Source organism: Garra rufa, chromosome 16 (assembly GCF_049309525.1).
Source record: "Garra rufa chromosome 16, GarRuf1.0, whole genome shotgun sequence".
Taxonomy (NCBI): Eukaryota; Metazoa; Chordata; class Actinopteri; order Cypriniformes; family Cyprinidae; genus Garra; species Garra rufa.
The window spans coordinates 41,833,703-41,858,955 of NC_133376.1; the positions used below are offsets into that span (position 1 = coordinate 41,833,703).

Below are 25,253 nucleotides of genomic sequence, written 5' to 3' on the forward strand. Positions count from 1 at the left end.
AAATACTTGCATATACAAGCCTTTTGCATAAAGGAGCAGCAATTAAAGTAAACTCACATTTTGTAGCCGTACTAAACACACTCCTGCGAGAAATGCAGTCACGAATAGTGTATGGTGCAGATCGGTGAACTCTTCGAACCAACCCTACTGCCCTGCTTGAGGGAATCAAGCGGAATAATAGTGTATTTTGGAAAGTTGGATCTGAGAGCGTATTGGTGGGATTTGGGGCCGCGTTGGCTGGAATTGACGAAAACGCAGAGGCTCTTCAGAGGATATTGCTGATATCTCCAGGGCGACTGAATACGAACAAATAAACCCTGTAATGCTCTCCAAGTACATCTGTTTGGGAAGCGTTCCTAGATAGAAATGCTGAAGGGAAACGGGTTTTTTTCCAGACACGGTGAAGAATCTGCACCCGTCCGGATGAGCTCATCTGCGTCTTGGCGTAGGGTTGGTTAGAAGCGCGTCTGCGTCAGTGGTCTGTCGGTTTCGTTTCAGGTTTGACAGCATCTCTCCATCAGTACTTGGCTGACATGGGCAGAAACAGGATGGCCTTCTGGCCCGGGCCGGTCTTCGAGCCCGATTTATACTGGCCTGTTCTCTTCAAAGCCACGTACCAGTCGGGATATTTCCGGGATCGGTAGGTGTTGTAGTTGTTCGACTCCAGGCGATCCAGGAAATAACATTCATCTGTTGTTCTTCTCTAAGAGAGAGAGAGAGCGAGAGAAAGAGAGCGACAACATTAACACATCACTGTAGCATAAGCATTTAATACCACGTTTCAGCACAAAAATTAACAATTGTTAAAAGTTAACACATTACTAACCTCTTTTTAGCATTTTAAGCTTTTAATACCGTTTTGTTTCCACTAGTAAATATGTAGTTTGTAGTAAGCATAAAAATTGCTAAAAGTTAAAAACTTTTTAAGGTCGGAAGTTTAATCTTATATTGTAAGTGACTTTTGTAAGTGAAAACTGCATCTCTATATTGATCCTATTGCTTTTATAGTCTAACTGTACTGCCTTAATGGTTTGTTTTGTACTGTTTCATTAAAAAAAAAAAAAAAAAAAAATTCAGAAAAAAGATTCACTTTGAAGTCCCGATCTGAATCAAAAGATTCACAAACCTGCACCAAAGTCCTGTTCGGGTACAAATCATTTGCTATCCGCACACCGAAGTTCCAATTAGACTCAAAAGATTCACGAACCCACACTGAAGTTCTGATATAAATCAAATGATTTGCAGACCATTGTTTTAGACTGACACGTCGGAGCAAAGGATCGTGATTCATTCAATGCGCAAAATGATTCTCCAAACTCCAAATGAATACTCCAAACTCCTGATCTAAATCAAATGATTCACGATACGTGAAGTTCCAATCAAAATAAAATGATTTGCGATATGCGCTCCGAAGTCCCAATCTAAATCAAATAATTTGCATTACACACTCCTAAATCCTAATCTGAATCAAATGATTCACAATAAGAGAAGTTTTGATCTAAATCAAATGATTTGTGATACATGCTCCAAAGTCCCAATATGAATCAAATGATTCATGATCGTGAAGTTCCGATTTAAAACATATGATTCACAATATGCATTCCAAAATCCTAATCTGAGTCAAATGATTCACAATACGCAAAGTCCGAATCTGAATCAAATGATTCAGGATACACAATGTTCCAATCTGAATCAAATGATTCACAATACACAAAGTCCCAATCTGAATCAAAAGATTCAGGATACACAATGTTCCAATCTGAATCAAATGATTCAGGATACATAAAGTCCCAATCTGAATCAAATGATTCATGATCGTGAAGTTCCGATTTATATCATATGATTCACAATATGCATTCCAAAATCCTAATCTGAGTCAAATGATTCACAATACGCAAAGTCCCAATCTGAATCAAATGATTCACAATGCGCAAAGTCCCAATCTGAATCAAATGATTCACAATGCGCAAAGTCCCAATCTGAATCAAATGATTCACAATGCGCAAAGTCCCAACCTGAATCAAATGATTCACAATGCGCAAAGTCCCAATCTGAGTCAAATGATTCACAATGCGCAAAGTCCCAATCTGAATCAAATGATTCACAATACGCAAAGTCCCAATCTGAATCAAATGATTCACAATGTGCAAAGTCCCAATCTGAATCAAATGATTCAGGATACACAATGTTCCAATCTGAATCAAATGATTCAGGATACACAATGTTCCAATCTGAATCAAATGATTCAGGATACACAATGTTCCAATCTGAATCAAATGATTCAGGATACACAAAGTCCCAATCTGAATCAAATGATTCAGGATCGTGAAGTTCTGATTTAAATCATATGATTCACAATACACATTCCAAAATCCTAATCTGAATCAAATGATTCACAAACCTGCACTGAAGTCCCAATCTGAATCAAATGATTCACGATCGTGAAGTTCCGATTTAAATCATATGTTTCGCGATACGCGCTCCAAAATCCCAATCTGAATCAAATGAATCACAATACACAAAGTCCCAATCTGAATCAAAAGATTCAGGATACACAATGTTCCAATCTGAATCAAATGATTCAGGATACATAAAGTCCCAATCTGAATCAAATGATTCATGATCGTGAAGTTCCGATTTATATCATATGATTCACAATATGCATTCCAAAATCCTAATCTGAGTCAAATGATTCACAATACGCAAAGTCCCAATCTGAATCAAATGATTCACAATGCGCAAAGTCCCAACCTGAATCAAATGATTCACAATACGCAAAGTCCCAATCTGAATCAAATGATTCACAATGCGCAAAGTCCCAACCTGAATCAAATGATTCACAATACGCAAAGTTCCAATCTGAATCAAATGATTCAGGATACACAATGTTCCAATCTGAATCAAATGATTCAGGATACACAATGTTCCAATCTGAATCAAATGAATCACAATACACAAAGTCCCAATCTGAATCAAATGATTCAGGATCGTGAAGTTCTGATTTAAATCATATGATTCACAATACACATTCCAAAATCCTAATCTGAATCAAATGATTCACAAACCTGCACTGAAGTCCCAACCTGAATCAAATGATTCACAATACGCAAAGTTCCAATCTGAATCAAATGATTCAGGATACACAATGTTCCAATCTGAATCAAATGATTCAGGATACACAATGTTCCAATCTGAATCAAATGAATCACAATACACAAAGTCCCAATCTGAATCAAATGATTCAGGATCGTGAAGTTCTGATTTAAATCATATGATTCACAATACACATTCCAAAATCCTAATCTGAATCAAATGATTCACAAACCTGCACTGAAGTCCTGATCTGAATCAAATGATTCACGATCGTGAAGTTCCGATTTAAATCATATGATTCGCGATACGCGCTCCGAAATCCCAATCTGAATCAAATGATTCACAAACCTGAATGAACGTGAATCATACAATATGCAATATTATTCGCAAACCTGCTCCAAAGTCCTGATCTAAATCAAAAGATTTGCATTATGCGTGCCAAAGTCCCAATCTGAATCAAATGATTCACGATACATTCATTTCTGTTCTAAATTAAATGGTTCGTGAACCCGCTCCGAAGTCATGATCTGAATCAAATAATTCACAATACGGAAATTTCCGATCAACATCAAATGATTCTCAAACCCACAGATGAACACAACAAAGTTAAAGAGGGTATCATTCATTCATTCAACTGAACTGTGCTTGTACGTTTGAAACCCTTCACCTAACTTATATGTTCTTCCTCCACACACGTATGAGACGTGTGTCCTTTAAAGCACACGGTTGTCTAGCATATTTACTTTAACTTCTCAGGTAATATCAACAACAGTGGTTACATACACATACATTTTATTGTAATTTAGTAGTTGAAGGAAATATCAGAGCGTCCCTAATAAATTCTGTCTTATTCTAAAGCTTTATCTGTTTTCAGCAGTTTGAGCTCAAACGTCAGCTGTTTTTCTTGTCAAGTCTTATTTCATTCTGGAATATTAGTGTTTGTCATCTATTATCTGCAACAACATGTGAAACACTGACGTTTATTAGAGGGAATATCTGTCTTTTTCTGAGCGGCTGGAGCCGGATGTCTGGAGAACGTCTCCTGACAGGAATGTGAGGCTGTCAGCCTGGTGCTCCAAGCCAATGTAGCTGTTTTATGTGATCTTTGTAACATTGACACGCTGCTCATTTTAAAGCTGACTCTATCTGAGGTGTTGTTTCATTTTAAAACAGGATATCAACAAGAATAAAGGTGTCTCTACACTCTCAAAAATAATTCCCATTGATGGTTCCAGGAAGGACATTTAAAGGGGACTTTAGATGGCCATTTTCCACAAGTTGATATGATCCTTTAGGGTCTACATGAGAAGAGTATAAAAAATAAATTTATTTTACCTTGTGAAAAACAGCTTTGTTCACAACGCCCCGTTTCAGTGCATGTCTCTTTAAATGATAATGAGCTACTGCTCACCCTGCCCCTTTCTTCTTGCTTTAAAGTATTCATGCAGTTTTAACTGCTCAAAAACTGCTTAAAATACATTTGTAAATGACTTATTAGTCATTATCAAACACCTTGATAAACTCTCTACAAAGACAACCTTAATGTAGTGCAGTGGACAAGACAAAGCGATCGTTGCAGATCATTTGAACTTTATGTCAGTACATCATAATGGTTTTGGCACTTGATATGTGAACACAAAAAACATGGACATGATTCAAGGTGGTTAAATGGTCCTGGAAAATGCTCAAAAAGTGGATAAAAATGGATTTTAACTACCGCAATATAATTAAGTACCATAAAATCTCATTTCTGACTGCTACGCATGCAGCACCCATGGATCAAGGCACATTCACTTGAGAAGCAAAATGTCTTAAGTTTTAAGTCTTCTGGAAAACATCTACCAAAATAAAATGAGTTTAAGCTTTAAAACCATAATGTAGTGCAGTGGACATGACAAAGCAACCGTTGAGAATCATTTGAACATTGTGTCAGTACATTATAATGGTTTTGGCACTTGCTACAGTGTGTGAACATTTTAATTTCAAAATATATATTTCATATAAAATCTGAAAATGCTATTTTTGTGCATTTTTCATAATAAACTTTAACTTTTTTTATTTAGTTCTTTATAAATAGTGCATCAAAGCATTCAAGGTTTAAGTCGAAAAATGCTCAAAAAGTGGATAAAAATGTATTCTAACTACTGCATAAATATAATTAAGTACCATAAAACCTAAATATTATCTAATATATTGTACTGCCCAAACTAAATCTTACTGATGCAAATTTTTTGAGCTATCAACTTCAAATTTGGAACATAACTTCCTTAGATTTACATCTTTGATTTTCTCACGGTTTTAGAGAAAAACGTTTAGGAAATGTTTCCACTTTTCGTCACAGTAAACTTGAACTTCTATTACCTTTTTATTTACTTTTACTTTTTTGTTTGTTTTTCACTGCAGTCTCTTCTTAATAAATAGTGCTCCAAAGCATTCAAGGTTTAAGTTGAAAAAATGCTAAAAAAAAAAAAAAAAAAATATCTTTTGTTTTATTGAATTAAAAAATGTATAAATAATAATAGTAATAATAATAATAATAATAAAATACTTTTTACTGCCATACAAGTAGCACCAGATGGTCAAGATACATTTAATTGAGATGCAAAATGTCTTGTTATCTGGATAAAATCTACCAAAACTAAATGAAAATAAATCTGCCGACAAGGTCAGAAAAACAAACGTAATTCTTAGTGAAAACAAGATTATTTTTCTTACCCCACTGGCACATAATTGTCCTTGTTTTAAGCAAAATCTTACTCAATATTGATTTTATTTATTTATTTTTAAAAAACAAGAATATTGTTTTTCGTTTGTTTGTTTTTAGAGCTTAATATCTTAAGTTATTTAGCTTTTCTAGTAAATGTATCCTGATTTAAGAACCACCAAAAAAAAGACAAAAATATTGAGTAAAAATAATTTCAAATGGTTCTTATAATATTGCTACAAAAGCAACATTCTGAAAGCTTTATTTTTAAGAGTATATTTGAAAGTGTCTAATGGCATCAGATGAAATGTTAAAACTTTTGAAAACGTTGATATTTTCTCTTGTGAGTTTTTAAACAAGGAGAGCTGGCACAGAGTAAACGTTCATTGACTGTTGTGCAACACCTCGCTCATCAATGTCAGCATTGTTTCAGGAGCACAGAGACTCTCACAGCACTAATGGACCTGAGTGTGTGTCTATTTAACTATATTCTGGGGTCAAATTGGTGAACTAATGTAAAAATAACATGTCTATGAAATGAGCCCATTCAGATTTACTTAGTTATGTAAACACGCATGTGTATGTGTGTGTGTGTGTGTGTGTGTGTGTGTGTGTGTGTGTGTGTGTGTGTGTATCGATCATGAACTTGAGGAAACAGCAAACACAGACATGGGATCTTTACACTGAGCTGCTGTTGGCTGTGATGTGTTTGTTTTTCACTTTCATACATACAAACCATTAAAAGAATCTCAAGCATCTCGATACTGCAGTAAAACGTGTCTGTGTTTGTGGGAGTCAGACTCCCTTCTGATGTAATGATCTGTGCTTTATGACGAACTTCGAAAGATGATTACAAGTGACCTTATGACTCTTAAAACCACCTTAATGGAAGCAGCGAGTGTGTGTGTTTGTGTGTGAGAGAACAGTTGTTTATAGTGTGAGGAAACATGTTAAAGGTCCTGTAGACATGCCCTTAAAAACCACCACGATGAAACCTTTCAAACATCTACAATTCATTAAACACCAGAAATGTAATGATGCACCACACGCCAGTTTGATTCAAAGTCAGCTTATTCTGTTTTTGCTTCAAACTTTGCAATTATACAATCTAATTTAAATTAAAAACTGCTCATGCTACATGCATTTCAAAATATTTCATATAAAAAACAGAAAATACTATTTTTGTGCATTTTTCATAACTTTATTTTACTTTAAATTTTTATTTTACTTTTTTGGTTTTCACTGCAGCAATAATCTGCCAAGTATAAATAGTTCTTTATAAATACACTTCCAAAGCATTTAAGCTTTAAGTTGAAAAATGCTCAAAAAGTGGATAAAAATGGATTCTATCTACTGCATAAATATAATTTAGTACCCAAAAATCTAAATATCACATATAAAACATAATACAAAATATTAAATAAAAAACATTATTAAACTAAAATATATTACCTTCGTTTCGTTAAAGTAATAAATAATAAAAAAAAATTTTTTTTGAAATTATACAATCTTTTTAGTATATAGTTCTTTATAAATAGTGCTCCAAAGCATTCAAGGTTTAGGTTGAAAAATGCTCAAAAAGTGAAAAAAATTTATTCTAACTACTGCATAAATATACTAAGTACCAAAAAATCTAAATATCACAAATAAATACAAAATATTAAATAAAAACATTATTAAACTAAAATGTATAACCTTCGTTTCGTTAAAGTAATAAATAATAAATAAAATACATTTTTGAAATTATAAAATATAATTTAAATTAAAAACTGCTCATGCTACATTTATTTCAAAATATTTAATATAAAATCTGAAAATATTATTTGTGCATTTTTCATAACTTCATAACTTTTTATTTTACTTTTTTTGTTTTTCACTGCAGCAATAATCTGCCAAGTATAAATAGTTCTTTATAAATAGTGCTCCAAAGCATTCAAGGTTTAAAGTTGAAAAATGCTCAAAAAGTGGATAAAAATGGATTCTATCTACTGCATAAATATAATTTAGTACCCAAAAATCGAAATATCACATATAAAACATAATACAAAATATTAAATAAAAAACATTATTAAACTAAAATATATTACCTTCGTTTCGTTAAAGTAATAAATAATAAAAAAAAAAATTTTTTGAAATTATACAATCTTTTTAGTATATAGTTCTTTATAAATAGTGCTCCAAAGCATTCAAGGTTTAGGTTGAAAAATGCTCAAAAAGTGAAAAAAATTGATTCTAACTACTGCATAAATATAATAAGTACCAAAAAATCTAAATATCACAAATAAATACAAAATATTAAATAAAAACATTATTAAACTAAAATGTATAACCTTCGTTTCGTTAAAGTAATAATAAATAAAATACATTTTTGAAATTATAAAATATAATTTAAATTAAAAACTGCTCATGCTACATGCATTTCAAAATATTTCATATAAAAAACAGAAAATACTATTTTTGTGCATTTTTCATAACTTCATAACTTTTTATTTTACTTTTTTTGTTTTTCACTGCAGCAATGATCTGCCAAGTATAAATAGTTCTTTATAAATAGTGCTCCAAAGCATTCAAGGTTTAAAGTTGAAAAATGCTCAAAAAGTGGATAAAAATGGATTCTAACTACTGCATAAATATAATTAAGTATTAAAAAATCTAAATATCACATATAATTACAAAATACTAAATAAAAAAACATTATTAAATTAAAATATAGTACCTTAATTTCATTGAAGTAATAAATAATAAATAAAATATTTTTTTGAAATTATAAAATCTAATTTAAATAAAAAAACTGCCTGTGCTACATTTATTTCAAAATATTTCATATCAAATCTAAAAATATTATTTTTGTGCATTTTTCATAACTTCATAACTTTTTATTTTACTTTTTTGTTTTTCACTGCAGCAATAATCTGCCAAGTATAAATAGTTCTTTATAAATACACTTCCAAAGCATTTAAGCTTTAAGTTGAAAAATGCTCAAAAAGTGGATAAAAATGGATTCTATCTACTGCATAAATATAATTTAGTACCCAAAAATCTAAATATCACATATAAAACATAATACAAAATATTAAATAAAAAACATTATTAAACTAAAATATATTACCTTCGTTTCGTTAAAGTAATAAATAATAAAAAAAAAATTTTTTTGAAATTATACAATCTTTTTAGTATATAGTTCTTTATAAATAGTGCTCCAAAGCATTCAAGGTTTAGGTTGAAAAATGCTCAAAAAGTGAAAAAAATTGATTCTAACTACTGCATAAATATAATAAGTACCAAAAAAATCTAAATATCACAAATAAATACAAAATATTAAATAAAAACATTATTAAACTAAAATGTATAACCTTCATTTCGTTGAAGTAATAAAAAATGAATAAAATACATTTTTGAAATTATAAAATATAATTTCAATTAAAAACTGCTCATGCTACATTTATTTCAAAATATTTAATATAAAATCTGAAAATATTATTTGTGCATTTTTCATAACTTCATAACTTTTTGTTTTTCACTGCAGCAATAATCTGCCAAGTATAAATAGTTCTTTATAAATAGTGCTCCAAAGCATTTAAGGTTTAAGTTGGAAAATGCTCAAAAAGTGGATAAAAAGTGATTCTAATTACTGCATAAATTTCATTAAGTATCTAAAATATAAATACCTTCATTTTGTTAAGTAATAAATAATAAATAAAATAAATATTTGAAATTATACAATCTAATTTAAATTAAAAACTGCTCATGCTACATGTTTGCAGCATCTTTGTTTGGATCGTGATTAAAATGCAGTGGTTTTCCTCTCATTTTAAATGGAAAGAGCTTTAATTTGTGCCTTTAATTTGTTTGATTTGGTGTTTGTTTTAAAATTTCACTTTGGTTTTGTTATTTGACATTTCAATTTCACAAAGAAATGTGCAACATTTTGTCAGAGAAATAATTAAAGGACACCTTTTTATTTATAATTTGTCTTAAACCTCATTTTGTTGAACAAAAAATTTGTCAAATGAGTATAATGAATAATATTACATTAATGGAGTTGAGTGAATCATTACATTCCTATTAAACACACACACTACACACAACCTGCATAACTACAAAAATGTATATTCGTTATAAAAATGCTCATGGTATCTCTAGAAGAAGTTAGAGATTATGGTTTATAAAGCTTTAAATATGAATATTTTTCTTACACAAATACATCAATTTGCTTCAGAAGGCATTTATTAACCTCTTGGAGCTGTGTGGAGCACTTTTCATGATAGATTTATGCACTTTATTTTTTTAAATCTCTGCTATTATAAAGCTTGGAAGAGCCAGGATATTTTTTTTAAATAACTCAGATTGTATTTGTCTGAAAGAAGAAAGAAAAACATGCATCTCTTTTTTTACTGGTTTTAGCATATTTTAAACATTATTGTCAAGTAAATCTAAATTTCTAAAAGTAAAACCATTTTAAAAAAAATCCCTTGGAAAAAAAACAAAACATGAACAAAAATAAAACATACAAATGCTTTAGCACGTTTATTTCAGATAGTTTTCAATGCAACATTTCTCATCTTTGTTTTGTTTATTTGAAGTAATTAAAAAAAAAACTATATATAAGCATATACAAAACAGTAAAAGAAAAAAACACAACAAAAAAATTACTAAAACTGTAACTAGAATAAAATTTAAAACAGGAAATATAAAATCTAATTTAAAATATTTACAAAAACTATAATAAAATATCAATTATACTAAATTAACACTGATTTGCAAGTTAGTTTGGTCTTATTTTAAGTTATCTCAGAGGTTTTCTGAGGCCCTCTCCCAGACCCCTGTTTAGGAACCACTGCTGAAGAAGTTAATTTGTGTAAATTAACCCCTAAAAAGCATATTTTCTTATTCATTTGTAAATATTTTTTTTTCTTTTTCATTTTCTTTTCTTTTGTTTTTAATGTTTTACGGAGTTTTGCAACAAGTTTAGAGAAAAAAAAAATATCAGCAACTAACAAAAACTAACAAAAAATGAAAAGTAGTTGTTTAATATTCACTAAAACTGTGAAAATATGCAGAAAATATTTTAATAAAACTTTTAGAATTTTTTCAGGAATTAGGAATTTTTAACAGGAATACTGGCACCTCTCAGGTTCTGTAACCAGTCCCTATATCTTTCAATTTTTTTTTCTTTTTTCAGTTGAATAGTCCTGTAATGTAACAAATCAGAAACAAAATATTTTTATTTTATAGATTTAAATATATATGCAGTCTTCTAATTCTTTAATTAAGCAATAATTTAAGCTTTGCGTCGTGCCTAACAACGCCCTTCAGCCGTGATTTATTCACGATACAGCATGGCCTCAAGTACCTTATTGCTTTTATAAAACGGTTACCACACAATAAAAATATTAAAATCAAAAATATATATATATTAGTGGTGGGCCGTTATCGGCGTTAACGTGCTGCGTTAACGTGAGACTCTTATCGCGCGATAAAAAAAATATCGCCGTTAATCTATTCTCAAATTTGGGTTGGGAGCTGGGTCTAAACTATGCAAGCTATGATGACTTTCACCTTGATAGTTTAACGCGGATGTATACCAAAGACTATAGAATATGGTCGCGCGTTTAAGTCTCCTCCGCCAAAACACAGATGGGATCGCGTCGTCCTCCATTCATAAAAACCGAATCTACTATAGCGAAATGCCACGTAAATTCGTCGTTTTTTGGATTCATAAATCAAATGTTGGTCAGTCACTTAATTCAAATCGCGATATGGACTAGTGTCTGTGAAAACTGAAATGCAAAAAGACCGTTTTAATATGAATCCGGTATGTTCCGTTTGCCTAGCTGTATGTATGAATGGTGGAGACGCGCTTTTACTACACGCATACTGAAACACACGTGACGCTCCCGGTAATTTTTGGCATTTGCATCTCACATGAACAGATAAACTCAATCTCCAAAACTGCTGTGAGTGTCACTTTTACCGTTTCATTTGAGAAAACTCGCATCATGTCATACTGTATACACAGAAACTTCACGGCAACCTGTCAAAATAAAAGTACGGTGTGTATCCCCACCCCCCAAAAGCTGGAAACGTAGGGGAAACACTGGCTACCATAGATATATATACGTATATGTATATTTTTTATCACACTGTACAACAATAATACTGTTTTTTTATTACAGTAAGGGCTAAGTTTAGGGTTGGGTAGGTGTAGATGTTAAAAAAACACAATCTAATAGGTAGAAAAAATAATTTCATTGTTAGTTAGTTAGTAAACACAAGTACATCTTATGGAACATAATTTATTTTCATCAACAAATTATCATAGAACAGCTTTATTGAGCAGTTTGTGATGCAGTTTGGAAACAGGAGATGAGCGCCTGGTCTAATGCGCCACCTGGCTTGAGAAAACCATTCTCAAAGACTTACTTTTAGTCATTATTTGGGTAGCACACATATTCTGAATGCCTTCAGCAGAATTCAAATTAGCCATTTTAATCTAGATTAATCTAGATTAATTCCAAGATTTAATCTAGATTAATCTAGATTAAAAAAATTAATCTATGCCCACCACTAATATATATTTTTATATATATTAAGTTGTATGTTTTCATAAAGTAAAATCATTATGCCTTCCGCTGTAAAAAGTAGTCCCTAACTGCTGCAGCTGTGTTTACGTTGCTAAGAGTGGTTGCTAAGGGGGTTCAATGATACACAAACCCGTTGAGTGAAGTGGTCATAGCAGTGCCCTATCATGAATACGACACAGCTGCTGACCAATCAGAATTGAGGAATGGAACTAACCGTTTTATAATAGCCAAAAATACATTGTATGGGTTAAAATTATCGATTTTTCTTTTATGCCAAAAATCATTAGCATATTAAGTAAAGATCATGTTCCATGAAGATATTTTGTAAATTTTCTACCATAAATATATCAAAACTTAATTTTTGATTAGTAATATGCATTGCTAAGAACTTCATTTGGACAATTTTTAAGGCGATTTTCTCAATGTTTAGATTTTTTTGCACGCTCAGATTCCAGGTTTTCAAATAGTTGTATCTCAGACTAACATTGTCCTATTTTAACAAACAATATATCAATGGAAAGCTTATTTATTCAACTTTCAGATGACTTAAGAATCTCAATTTCGACAAATTTACACTTATGACTGGTTTTGTGGTCCAGGGTCACATATATATTATTAAAATCACTATACAAATCAATTAGACATGACCTGAGGTCGCATCAATCACCCAAATATGCATAGAAGTAACGATTGTGTATTAGATAAAGACTAACAGCCGTAGGATAAAGACAACGTCTCACCGTTCCGAACAGTCGTCCGTCCGCGTTCATGGCGAGGTAACGGTTGGCGCAGATCCCTTTGATCACCAACTCACCGACCGCCGTGGCCTGGAGCTGCAGCCGAACTAAGAGAGAACAAACACAGACACACTATTAACGGTAGTCCAGAACGGTACTTCGCTACCGGAAGTACCGGGTCAATCGGCGTACCCGCTGCCGCTCCAGAGTTCGTGCGCGCGCTCTGTGAAGAGCGTCAACAGTTTTGGATTTTTCCAAGTTGAGCACAGTAGCCAATCACAGAAGTTTTTGTCGAGTGCGTGAGCGCAATGTCCAATCAGAGGCGTTTATGTAGTTTGTTCAGAATGAACTAGGCGCGCTTGCAAAGTTTAGGTAAAGGAGAACTCAGCTACTTACAGAAATAACAGTGGTAGAAGTATTATTCAGATCATCTGCTCAAGTAAAGTACTAATACCACATAATTTGGTGAATTAAAGTTTCAGATAAACTGAAGGCTGAAGTGTTTGCTTTACTTCTAAAGCTAAACAAACTACTTAAAACCTTGGATCAGCTTGAAAATGAATTATCACAAAGCTTAAAATGGTTCTCAGAGAACAGTGATGCTACAAACAAATGATCTTATCGAATATGATGCATTTCTGTACAATAACATACCCAACAGTAGTTAACATTAGCTCAACCTTAAACATCTACAGCAGTAGAATGCAAAACGCATGAATGCAGCAGTAATTTTAATCCAAATAAATCATATACTGTATGGTAATAAAACACTTTTAATTTTTTTATGGTTTGATAGTTCATACTTTTATCTTTTACAGTGTGGTATTAGTACTTTACTTGAGTAGATGATCTAGTAGCTAAGTTCTAGCAGGTAAGTTAATTTGACGATAGTATTATATACCCACATTAACCATGTAGTGACATATTTCCAGTTGTAAAAAAATCATCTTGCTGTATCTTGCTGAGTGGTGACAATTGATATCTGAAGTGCATAAGTAGCAGTTAAAGTAAACAATGAGTAGCGATCATGGCAAATGAGAAGCTAGTTTTTTCTGGGTTGTATTATGTTTTTTCCATCCATTTAACAACTAAATCTAGTGTCATTTGGCTAATACAGGAAACTATTGTGGAACAAAATGGCAAAAGTTGCGTTCACAGTAAAAAGTTTTTGCAGCTGTTCAGCAGCTGCCTTAAATTTTTAGGTTAAATCAGCTTAAAGTCATTTTAACTTATTACAATAAAAATGAGTTGATTTAACTTGCGAGTTGAAATGACTTAAGTTGATTGAACTAAAAATTTTAAGGCAGACTTAAGTTTTTAAGTTAAAACTTTTTACAGTGTTGTTATCAGCCTAAAATGTGTTATTTGCCTGTTTTTCACCAACAAAGAGTGCTTGTAACATGTCAGAAACCTTTCCATTTGATTCCTGGTAATTTATCTTTGTATGTCGTATGGTTCAGGAGTTATGAAAATTTGTGTTTTTCGCCATTCGCGATGACATTATTTAAAAATGTTTACCAAACGAACCCCATGGGACATTAGTTGACTTTGGCAACATCAAAATTTCTTAACTAGACACCATTAGGTTTACAAAAAACTGCCAAGCAGGTGCATGGGAACCCTATCTTTCTGCCCTACTAAGAGTAGATATTAGATATGATTAATGTTGATAACGTTGGCAGCTTAGTGTCATCTACACACTCATTAAACTCTGAGGAGTGAGGCACTGACAAATGACGGTCATTGCGACATTGCAAAGTGTTTAACATTAGATTAACAGCTCGGAAAATACGCTAATTTGACTCGAAACACTGGAGAGACTGGAAATGCATGACTTCTACGTTCAGGAAAAATGTCTATAAACTGTTTTTTTGACCTGATATCAGCTTCACTGATTATAAAGGAAGCGCTTTGTGATCGCTTTCTGTTTACAACCCATTCATAATGTGAATAAAAGTTCTATTTTCAAAGTAGATACACTGTAAAAAAAAAAAAAAAAAAAAACTTAAAAACTTCAGTTTATGTTAAGTTAAATCACCTTAAGTCATTTCAACTCACAAGTTAAATCAACTCGTTTTATTGTAATAAGTTAAAATGAGTTGTAGTTTTAAGCTGATTTAACTTAAAATTTTAAGGCGGCTGCTGAACGTTGGATCTGGTGAAAACTTCTTACAGTGTAATTACATTTTTTAATTCTGACAAGACTTTCCACATTACTAAATAGTCTACCGGGTTGATCAGGAATCGCCAAAGACTATAGAAATACAAAGAGGTTCACTCCTATATTCATGAATAAGAGAAACTGCAACACGATTAGTCCAAACTTCTAAATAAAAGAGCCAATCGTTGACTGGTAAAGTCATTTCGTCACTACAGCAGCCTTAAAAAGCAAAAGCCACTACACTCTTAAAAATAAAGGTGCTTCACGATGCACGATAACCTTTTTTTTGTCTAAAATGGTTCCATAAAGAACCTTTAACATCTGAAGAACCTTTCTGTTTCACAAAAGGTTCTTTGTGGCGAAAGAAGGTTCTTCAGATTATAAAATAGTAGGAAAAAGATGGTTCTTTGACTGAATGGTTCTTTGTGCAACCAAAAATGGTTCTTCTATGGCATCACTTCTATGGTGAAAAACCTTTTGAAGCACCTTTATTTTTAAGAGTGTTGAAGGCAAAGCGTTCATTGGAAGCTAATGCTTCTATTCTGGCAGTAAGGGTGTTTTATAAGAGAAGTCACTGAATTTTCATGACAGGTAGGATTCAGCTTGGCACTTCTCATTCATTCCTATGGTATCCGTAAATGATGACTGAGTGTTGCACAACTCTGACTAAAAAATTCAATGACATCAAGGCTGTAATGTAATTAGTTATTAAGCGACACGTGATCCAAGTTAGCCGTTACGCTTTCTCCAATCGTATGTAATGCAGACCCTCTCATCTCCCTATAATAAGACAATCTCTGGTTAGAAGCTCCGGTTCAAATCCGCTTGTTAAGTGGTTACATAATGCACCCAAAGAATGCACCGACTAATGCTGTTTCCAGGACCAAGCCTCAACTCATTTCTCTTGAGAATACTATCTCAATATCCATCATGAACACCATTTATTCACATTAAACATTTAAGTTAAACGTTTTCAAACTTACAGTACTCTACAGTCTCTGTGCTCACAGCGTGCCAAACACAAATGATTTTTGTATTTATTTATTTATATTTATATATATATTTTCATTGTCTGGCTCAGAAACCTGAGGCGTTTAAAAAGCTTATTTTTCAGGCTAAAAATAAGCTTTTTAAATGCCATTTAAGCATAAGAAACAACATTCGTAGGGCAGTTCATTTCAGATTTTGTTGCTGATTTGAAATATGTAATTTAACTGCAAGTTCAGCCAGACGTTTTTGAGATTTCAGGAGCTGCTCGGAGGCATTGAAAATATGGCCTCCAAGAAAACAGACTTTCCTTGAAATAGGGCTGGGCGATTAATCGAAAAATAATCGAAATCGACATTCAGAACCTATAATCGTTAAAATTTTTCCAGGACGATTATTTCAATTACTTTCCCTTTAAAAAACACTAGCGCTCCGTTCCGTTATTCCGCCGACATGTCGATAGAGAACTTAAACAGTATTTATACAGTAAAAAGTATTTACAAGATATACAAGGGTAATTTTATTTAGATGAGATACTTCTTATTTTCTACTTTTAATATGAAAAACATTGAAAATTATTTATTTTGTTTCCAATAGTGCAAGTTATTTATTTTCACTAATTTAAGAAAAATGTGACTTTATGTTTTAAGCAATGCGTGCTTTAATTTGATGTTCAATTAATAATCATAGATAGTAGATAGTGTGTTTCCTTAAATTATTTTTTAAATCAAGTAATACCCCCTTCATCCAAAAATCTCTCGCTTGTAATATGTGAACATATTTACTGTACAAAACTTGTCAGTGAACTATGAGGGCAAAAAAATAAATATTTTATAAATATAATTAAATATAATTTTATTAATAAATAAAATAATCGTTCATTAATCGTAATCGGGTTAAAATGTTCAATTAATCGAGATTTTGATTCTAAGCCAAATTGCCCAGCCCTACCTTGAAAGTATATATACAATGTATGTGTTCCTGTGCAATATAGACGGATTTTTATTATAACACTATAATAGAGTATTGATATATAAAGGCAGAGATCTTTGCTTGATTTCTGTACATATAACCATTCATATTACTGCATAGATGTGGCTCTTTTTTATATGGATATGTCTCTTAAAAAAATAAATGAACACGCATAGTTCAGGAGTTTACAGACTTCTGAGTGATTCATTTTTTAAAAATGTAATGCATTATGTTTCTTCCACATTTTAAAGACTGGCGAGTGTGTGTAAATGTTCTCTGTATTCCAAGTTCAGTTCAGTCAAATAGAATCTGAAACAAGATCTCTTCAAACTCGTGGTCAGGGTTTAAAAATGCTGTTGTTAACCATTGTCTGACCTTATGGACATTTTTGTCCATTTCAGTTTTGTTTTTTTGTTGTAAGTGTGTCTGTGTTAATGCCAACTGCATATATTTTGGCTCAGGTGTTTATTTTTTATTGAAATTTTAATATTTCACCCTCATTCCCTTCAAAAAAATCAATTTTACTCTCCTTACAAAAAATACTCACACTCATTGAAACCCATTAAAACTGCAATGTTTTAACCCAGGGCCATTTGACTATAAAAGGATGCAATAATTGCTAATAGGAATTCATTTTATCAGCAAGGCTTAAAATTTGACATTTTTACCATTTTTTACTAGATTGTGTCTTTTTCAAATTTGGCATATACATTTTTTTAATCTAACACTATATAAACATATAAATGTCTCAAAAAAATGTTGTTGTTCTTCACTGACACACCCAAGAATCTAATAAGCAAAGAAAATAATATCTGCTTAGCATTTAGTATATGGAAATTAACTACTATTTTTCATTTTTTCATAAAAAGACACATGTGGCATAATGCAAACAAACCAACATTTAAAGGGATACAATTCTGAAAATTAATGAATGTCTGGTATCTATAAAGAGAACATATGCTGGTTAAAAAAATCGACTTTAGTGAAAGTGGAAAAAATATTAATAAATCATATTTTTATGACATTTTTGTCCATTTTGCACCTATACGTAACCATTGATGGCAACCACTGAGTGACACTTAACAAACCCCGCCCACCTCACGCTTCATTTATTCTGAGGAGCTGAACCTCTGTCTTTGTTACCCTTTACATTGTTTACATCATTACTAACAATTAGCAATACTTTTGTTGCACTATTTATTAATCTTGTTAGCTTTGATAAAAATACAACTGTTCTCAGTTAGTAAATGCTGAATATTTACTAAGATTAATAAATGCTTCTGACGTATGTTTCATTGGTTCAGTGTAATTGATGTTAACAAATGTAATCTTATTGTAAAGTGTTACTCATTTATTTCCTCTGGAATGCTTTAACGCACAGATTTCCATTGCAAAATTCTATGATGCATATAAGTTAAGTGCATTGTTTACTTTATTTATATGTCACTTCTTGGGACAAATTTTGTACTCAATATACAGAAAAGTAGGCCCAAGTTTTTAGTATTAAAGACATTACTAAAATGTTAATAAATCTGAAAATACAGTGTTTTGATATTGCCACCAATTCCATTGCATTAAAATAAACAATAGGCAAAAAAAAACAATAATAATAATAAATCTGTGCATTAAGTCTTGTAGTGTAAGTGCAAAGATATATAGATAAGAAATAAAATAAGATTTGATCTATTTACATAAAAAATGCATGTTTTTTTTACAGGTTAAAATGGTTTCATAGATGTTTTTTTAGGTACAGGTCAACTCAGTGTTGTGTTTGAGTACAAAATTTGTCCCAAGAAGTGTGTTAAATCTAACACAGCCTTCATTTAAAGACATTTAAAAAGGTCTTCATTTGTAAAAGTGACATATAAATAAAGTAAACAATGCACTTTACTTCTATGCATCATAGTTTTTTGAAATGGAAGTCTGTACTAACAAACTATTACTAACAAACTGAAAACAGTTGTATTTTTAATTGTTAGTTAATGCATACATTTTTGTAAATGGCTTCCATTGATGTAAACTATGTAAAGAGTAACAAACACAGAGGTTCAGCTCAGAATAAATGAAGCGCGAGGTGGGCGGGGTTTGTGAAGTGTCACTCAGTGGTTGCCCTTAACAACAGGATTTTTAAACCCTGACCATGAGTCTGAAAATATCTTTGTTTCAGATTCTATTTGACTAAATCAATTGAATTAAACTGGTAATTGACAATATATGTATGTCTCTTATTTGATCCAAACCAAAGCAAAAACAATAAAATTTAGAAATATTTTTGCTATCTCAAATAACTGTTATTTATTTGAATATATTTTAAAATGTAATTTATTCCTGTGCTTAAAGCTGAATTTTTAGCATCGTTCCAGTCACATGATCCTTCAGAAATCATTCTAATATTTAGATTTTCTTCTCAGCTCAAAAAACATTTATTAAAATTATTATAACGTTGAAAACAGCTAAGTATGATTTTTCAGGTTTCTTTAATGAATAAAAAGTTCCAAAGAACTGTTTATCTGAAACAGAAATCATATTAACATTACAAATGTCTTTCCCATCACTTTGGATCAATTTAAAGCATCCTTGCTAAATAAAAGCATGAATTTCTATCATTTCTTTCCCCCTCCAAAAAAATTAAACTGACTAAGCTTTTAAAAGATACAGTGTATAATGTTACAAAAGCTTTTTAATTCAGATAAATGCTGATCTTTGTTTTTGCTTTGGATTAAATAAATGCAGGCTTGGTGAGCTTCTTAAAAAACACAAAAAACTTGACTTGTTGTGTCATAATTGTTTAATATGGTTTGTGTGTTTAGAATTTCACGATTTTAAATTAAAAAAATTAATGTTACCGAATTAGGCATTTTTATTCAAGTTTCATGTTTCTGATCAGCTATTATGTTTTTGGCTAAAAAAATGCTGCGTTATGACTGGTTCTGAATGTTTTTGATTTTGATTGCATTATGAAGGTTAAAAGAGCAGATCACTTTGAATGAACGTTCAACGCTGCTGTAAGAAACTTTCAGAGAACCAGAACTTTCTGAAAATAACCAAGAGCTCAAGACTGAAGGTGGACCTGGAAATCTGACATCATCATCCTCACCATCACCATCAGGGCCTGATTTTCATCTGTGCTCCACATCAGACGCATAAAGAGTCTTTGTACGCTCTGTCTGCTCTAGATCGTCTGTTTTTTCCACGGAAGAACAGAACAAATGCACTCACTGTGCGGGTCGCTCTTCTCGCGGATCCCGTCCACCCGTCCGTCCGGGTGAATCCGTAGAAAGTAGCCTCCGTTCTTGCAGTAGAGGCGCTTGGGCTCCTTGAAGTTCCCCGAAGGAAAGCCTCCGCTCGCCCCATCGTCCGGTAAGGCCGGGAGCGTGGTGATTCCTCCCGCCGCCATCTCTCGCTCTTTCGGTTTCTCCGTCTCTGCCCCCCTCGGCATCTCCAGAGCCCCTCCGCGGCCTCCCCGCGCCTCCTCCTCCTCTTCCTCCTCTCCCTTCTCCTTCCGGCGCTCCGCGGAGCCACGGAGTCTCATTAAAGTGCGGATAAACTCTTCAAGCTGCTGGACCCTGAATCTCCGGCCGCAGGAGGACAGAGCGGATCTGCGATGAAGATGATGGTGTGCGCTGGACTGCTGCTGTTTACAGTGGAGCAGCTGGATGAGATCTGTGTTCCTCTCTCTCTCTCTCTCTCTCTCTCTCTCTCTCCCCGCTGGGCCCCTGACCGCATTATTCCCTCAACATACTGTAATAACACACACAGAGAGGAAACTAGTCCTTCTGCCCCAAAGCATCTGTCATCTCACTCACAAACACACAACAAATGTGTTTATGACCAATAAGTAGAAAATGATTTTAGAAACACACGCAGCAGGCCCGGTTCCAGAACTAAATCACTGAGGGTGCTTCCTAAATTAATGAGGGTGCTCTAACATTATACCATCATAGTCAACATTAGGGCGCGACACTGATGGCACGCGTTGCTATTTTAAAATCAAAATACTTCATTTTTGTATGTAATGGCAAATTGATTATACTTTCGTTTTTTTATTAACTTAATTTAGAAAAAAAACGTTTGGAGCATTTTTGTTCGTAAAATATAAGTTTTTATTTTATTTTATTATTATTATTTTTAAGGAACAGCGCCCAGCGGTAGACTGATCAGTCTGTTAATTTGATCAGTTTGCCTACTCAAATCATCACGATTTGCATAAAATCTATAGATATGAAATAGTTCAAGTATAAAACAATGTTAGTTTAAACGTTAAACCTAGAGATAAATGTGCGGTATTAGGCGCATATCCAATAGTTTACGCAGAGAGTGGAAGCTGAAGACGCAGGACATGGGCGCCAGTGCATTTTTTTCAGTGGAAGCAATTTAAAATTATCTGTCATTTTTGTAGGTTAATACATCATTCGGTACTGTAAAGGGTGTACTTTTATTTGTGTGCACTTAAAAAAAAAAAACGTATAAAATAGTTTTAAATTATTACTTAACGAAATAAAACAAATAGGCCTAGAAAACAAAAACTCTCTCATTATGTAATCCGAAAAGATAAATTTCTCTTTAAAGGCGTGTCCAAAAAGGATTTTTGTTACACTGACTCAGAATACACTAGTTTATTAATATATAATTTAAATAAGCTTTACTCTTTCCGGCCCGGCACATTCAGTGTTATTTATTTACCTTTGTGGCAATTTTCAGCATATTGTGTGCTTGAGCGCGGAAATGTTCCAGCTGCGCTGCAGTCCGTGCCCGGTCTCGAAAGTGAAACCGAAAGTGAAGTCTCCTGTTGTTTCCACCAGCGCGGCATTTTTTTCTTCACCATAATTTATGGATGTCTAAAATATTAAAATAAGGAGAAACCTAAAACAGATAAAACCGGTGCCCGTCCGCCTCTGAACTTTGACGTGAAAATTGGCCTGAAGCCCAGCAACTAGAGGTGTAAAAAAGTCGGGCTAGTCGGCCGAGGCTGAAATGCAACGCTCTAAATGACTGCTTTGATGCGTTACAATATGGTAGGGCATTGTTTTAATGCTTACAGCAGAAAAATAAATGTTTTTTTTTAATGATTACTGCACTGGATTGTTATCTAAATCTGCAATAAAATGGCATTATTACAGCTTTAACTGAGGGTGCTATTGATTTCGTTTGAGGGTGCTTAGCACCCTCAAGCACCCCCGTAGAACCGGGCCTGACACGCAGTCACATTCCAGAAGCTTTAAACGCCAATATGGATGTTTTATGTGCTTTTGCTATTTATATTTGTTTATTATTAATTCTACATAACTTTTATTTTATTTTTGTTGCTGTAACAAAATGTTTTTAAGTACATTCTAATACATACATATTAATATTTATATTTCATTTTAGTTTTATTTTAGTGCCAAAAATGTTGTTTTCGTAAAATTGCAACTTTTTGTTTTAAGTGTACATTTTTCATCTAATATGTTATCTTGGGTTCATTTCAAATACAGGAAACTATTTTAAGTTTTAGTCATTTTTAGTTACAGTATGTTCATTTCAGCAACCGTTTTAGTATATCTTCTCAAGGGACAATACAATAGAAATGAATATATTTTAGAGTAGTCAATGTGCAGCTTGTATAGCAGTATACAGTACAGACCAAAAGTTTGGACACACCTTTGAACCAAAGTTTTCTTTATTTTCATGACTATGAAAATTGTAGATTCACACTGAAGGCATCAAAACTATGAATTAACACATGTGGAATTATATACATAGCAAAAAACAACTGAAAATATCCCTGTTGAAAAAAACAGCTAAAACCAGCCTAGGCTGGTTGGCTGGTCTTAGCTGGTTTAAGCTGGAAATGGCTGGTTTTAGCTGGTCTCCCAGCCTGGCCAGGCTAGTCAGGCTGGTTTTAGCTGGTGGTTTCCCAGCCTGACCAACTAAGACCAGCCTGACCAGCCTGGCCAGGCTGGAAAAATTGCCAAAACCCCTCTAAAACCAGCCTGCCTCCCAGCTATGACCAGCTAAAACCAGGCTGGTTGACCAGCTAAAACCAGCCAACCAGAGGCTGGTTTTAGCTGGTTTTTTCACCAGGGATGTCATATTCTAGGTTCTTCAAAATAGCCACCTTTTGCTTTGATTACTGCTTTGCACACTTTTTGGCATTCTCTTGATGAGCTTCAAGAGGTAGTCACCTGAAATGGTTTTCACTTCACAGGTGTGCCCTGTCAGGTTTAATAAGTGGGATCTCTTGCCTTATAAATGGGGTTGGGATCTTCAGTTGTGTTGTGCAGAAGTATATATAGTATATATAGAATTAAATATTTTATAGAATTAAATATAATTCAATTTTCACAGTCATGAAAATAAAGAAAACTCTTTGAATGAGAAGGTGTGTCCAAACTTTTGGTCTGTACTGTAGATTTATTGTCCTCTGAAAACTACTCAACATACAGTCATTATTGTCAAAATAGCTGGCAACAAAAGTGAGTACACCCTTAGTGAACGTGTCCAAAGTGTAAATATTTTGTGTTAGCACCATTGTCATCTGGCACTGACTTAATCATCCTGGGCATGGAATTGAAAAGAACTGCACAGGTTGTTGTTGGATGTTCTACTTCTGCAACCTTTAAAGCAATGCTGGCAGCACTCGTGCATGTTTTTTTTAAAGCCAGGTTCTGCACCTGAAACACAAAACTATAGCTCAACTCGTTGATTGCAAGGCCTGTTCCGTATTTAACCCATTTTGGAAAACCTCTGTATAACTCTGACTCAGTTTCAGGGTGTTACTGAACCTTTAATAGCCTTGGTCATCTTTGTGGAGAGCAACAATTCTAATTCTCAAATCCTCAGAGAGTTCTTTGCCATGAGATGCCATGTTGAACATCCAGTGGTCAGTATGAGAGAATTATACTCAAAGCACCTGATTTTAACTGCTCTAATAGAAGTTACACAACTTTGCATGGTCCTGTCAAGCAGACAAAAACAAACATGGTACATGGTAAGTACATTTTATTTTATGTAAGTACAACAGCTACTACTAAGTACTTAACTAGGTAACTACTCTGTGTTATGGACACCTTAAAATAAAGTGCTACCATGAAGCTTCTTCTGCTCACCAAGCCTGCATTTATTTGATCCAAAGTACAGCAAAAACAGTAACATTTTGAAATATTTTTAATATTTAAAAGAACTGTTTTCGATTTGAATATTTTAAAATGTAACTTGTTCCTGTGATTTTAAAGTTGGATTTTTTTGCATCATTACTCGTTACATGATTCTTCATAAATCATTCTAATATTCTGATTTGCTAAACAACATGTATTTTATTATTATTATAATTATTATTATTATTATGCTGAAAACAACTAAGTAGATTTTTCTTAGGTTTTCTCGATGAATAGAAAGTATAGAAAGGTAACATTATGATTGCCTTTATCATAATTTTTGATTAAAGCATCCTAGCTAAATAAAAGTATTATCAATAATAAAACAATTAAAAATGTGCTTAACTGTTTTAAATATTGATAATAATAAAACATGTTTCTTGAACAGCAAATCAGCACATTAGAATGATTTCTGAAGGATCATGTAAACACTGAAAATGTAGCTTTGATCACAGGGATACATTACATTTTAAAATATATTCAAATAGAAACCTGTTATTTTAAATTATGGGTTATGGTTAGGTTAAATTATTTAATAATTTTGTTATGTGCTTTTGACACTTTTTTCTTTAATATTTACATTTTTTGTATTTAATATTTAATATATATTAACTTTATTTTTATTTCAGTCTTAATTTGAGTAATTTTAGCACTTCAGCTTAAACTTAAGACTTTCAAAATTCTGTTCTGCATTAAGCTGAATTTAATTTTAGCTTTATTTCAATTACCAAAATCATTTTTAATAGTTTAAGTTTCATGTGTTGTGCTTTTGTATTTTTTTTTTCATTTTAAATATTTAAATGTAGCTTTATTTTATTTTAGTAACTGAAACACATCTTACAATTACTAGAATTTTTTTAAATGTTTTTGAAAAGAATC

At 32.6% G+C, this 25,253-nt stretch overlaps 1 protein-coding gene across 1 annotated transcript; it reads right to left on the minus strand.

The window, feature by feature from the left end:
* Positions 1–62: 62 nt before the first annotated feature.
* fgf2 (fibroblast growth factor 2) lies at positions 63–20,849 on the minus strand. Its single transcript, XM_073820324.1, has 3 exons — positions 20,458–20,849; positions 13,122–13,225; positions 63–703 (listed from the first exon to the last, which is right to left on the minus strand). The coding sequence occupies exons 1-3, from the start codon at positions 20,768–20,770 to the stop codon at positions 518–520; spliced, it is 603 nt and encodes a 200-aa protein (XP_073676425.1). The 5' UTR covers positions 20,771–20,849; the 3' UTR covers positions 63–517.
* Between the last annotated feature and the right edge of the window lie 4,404 nt (positions 20,850–25,253).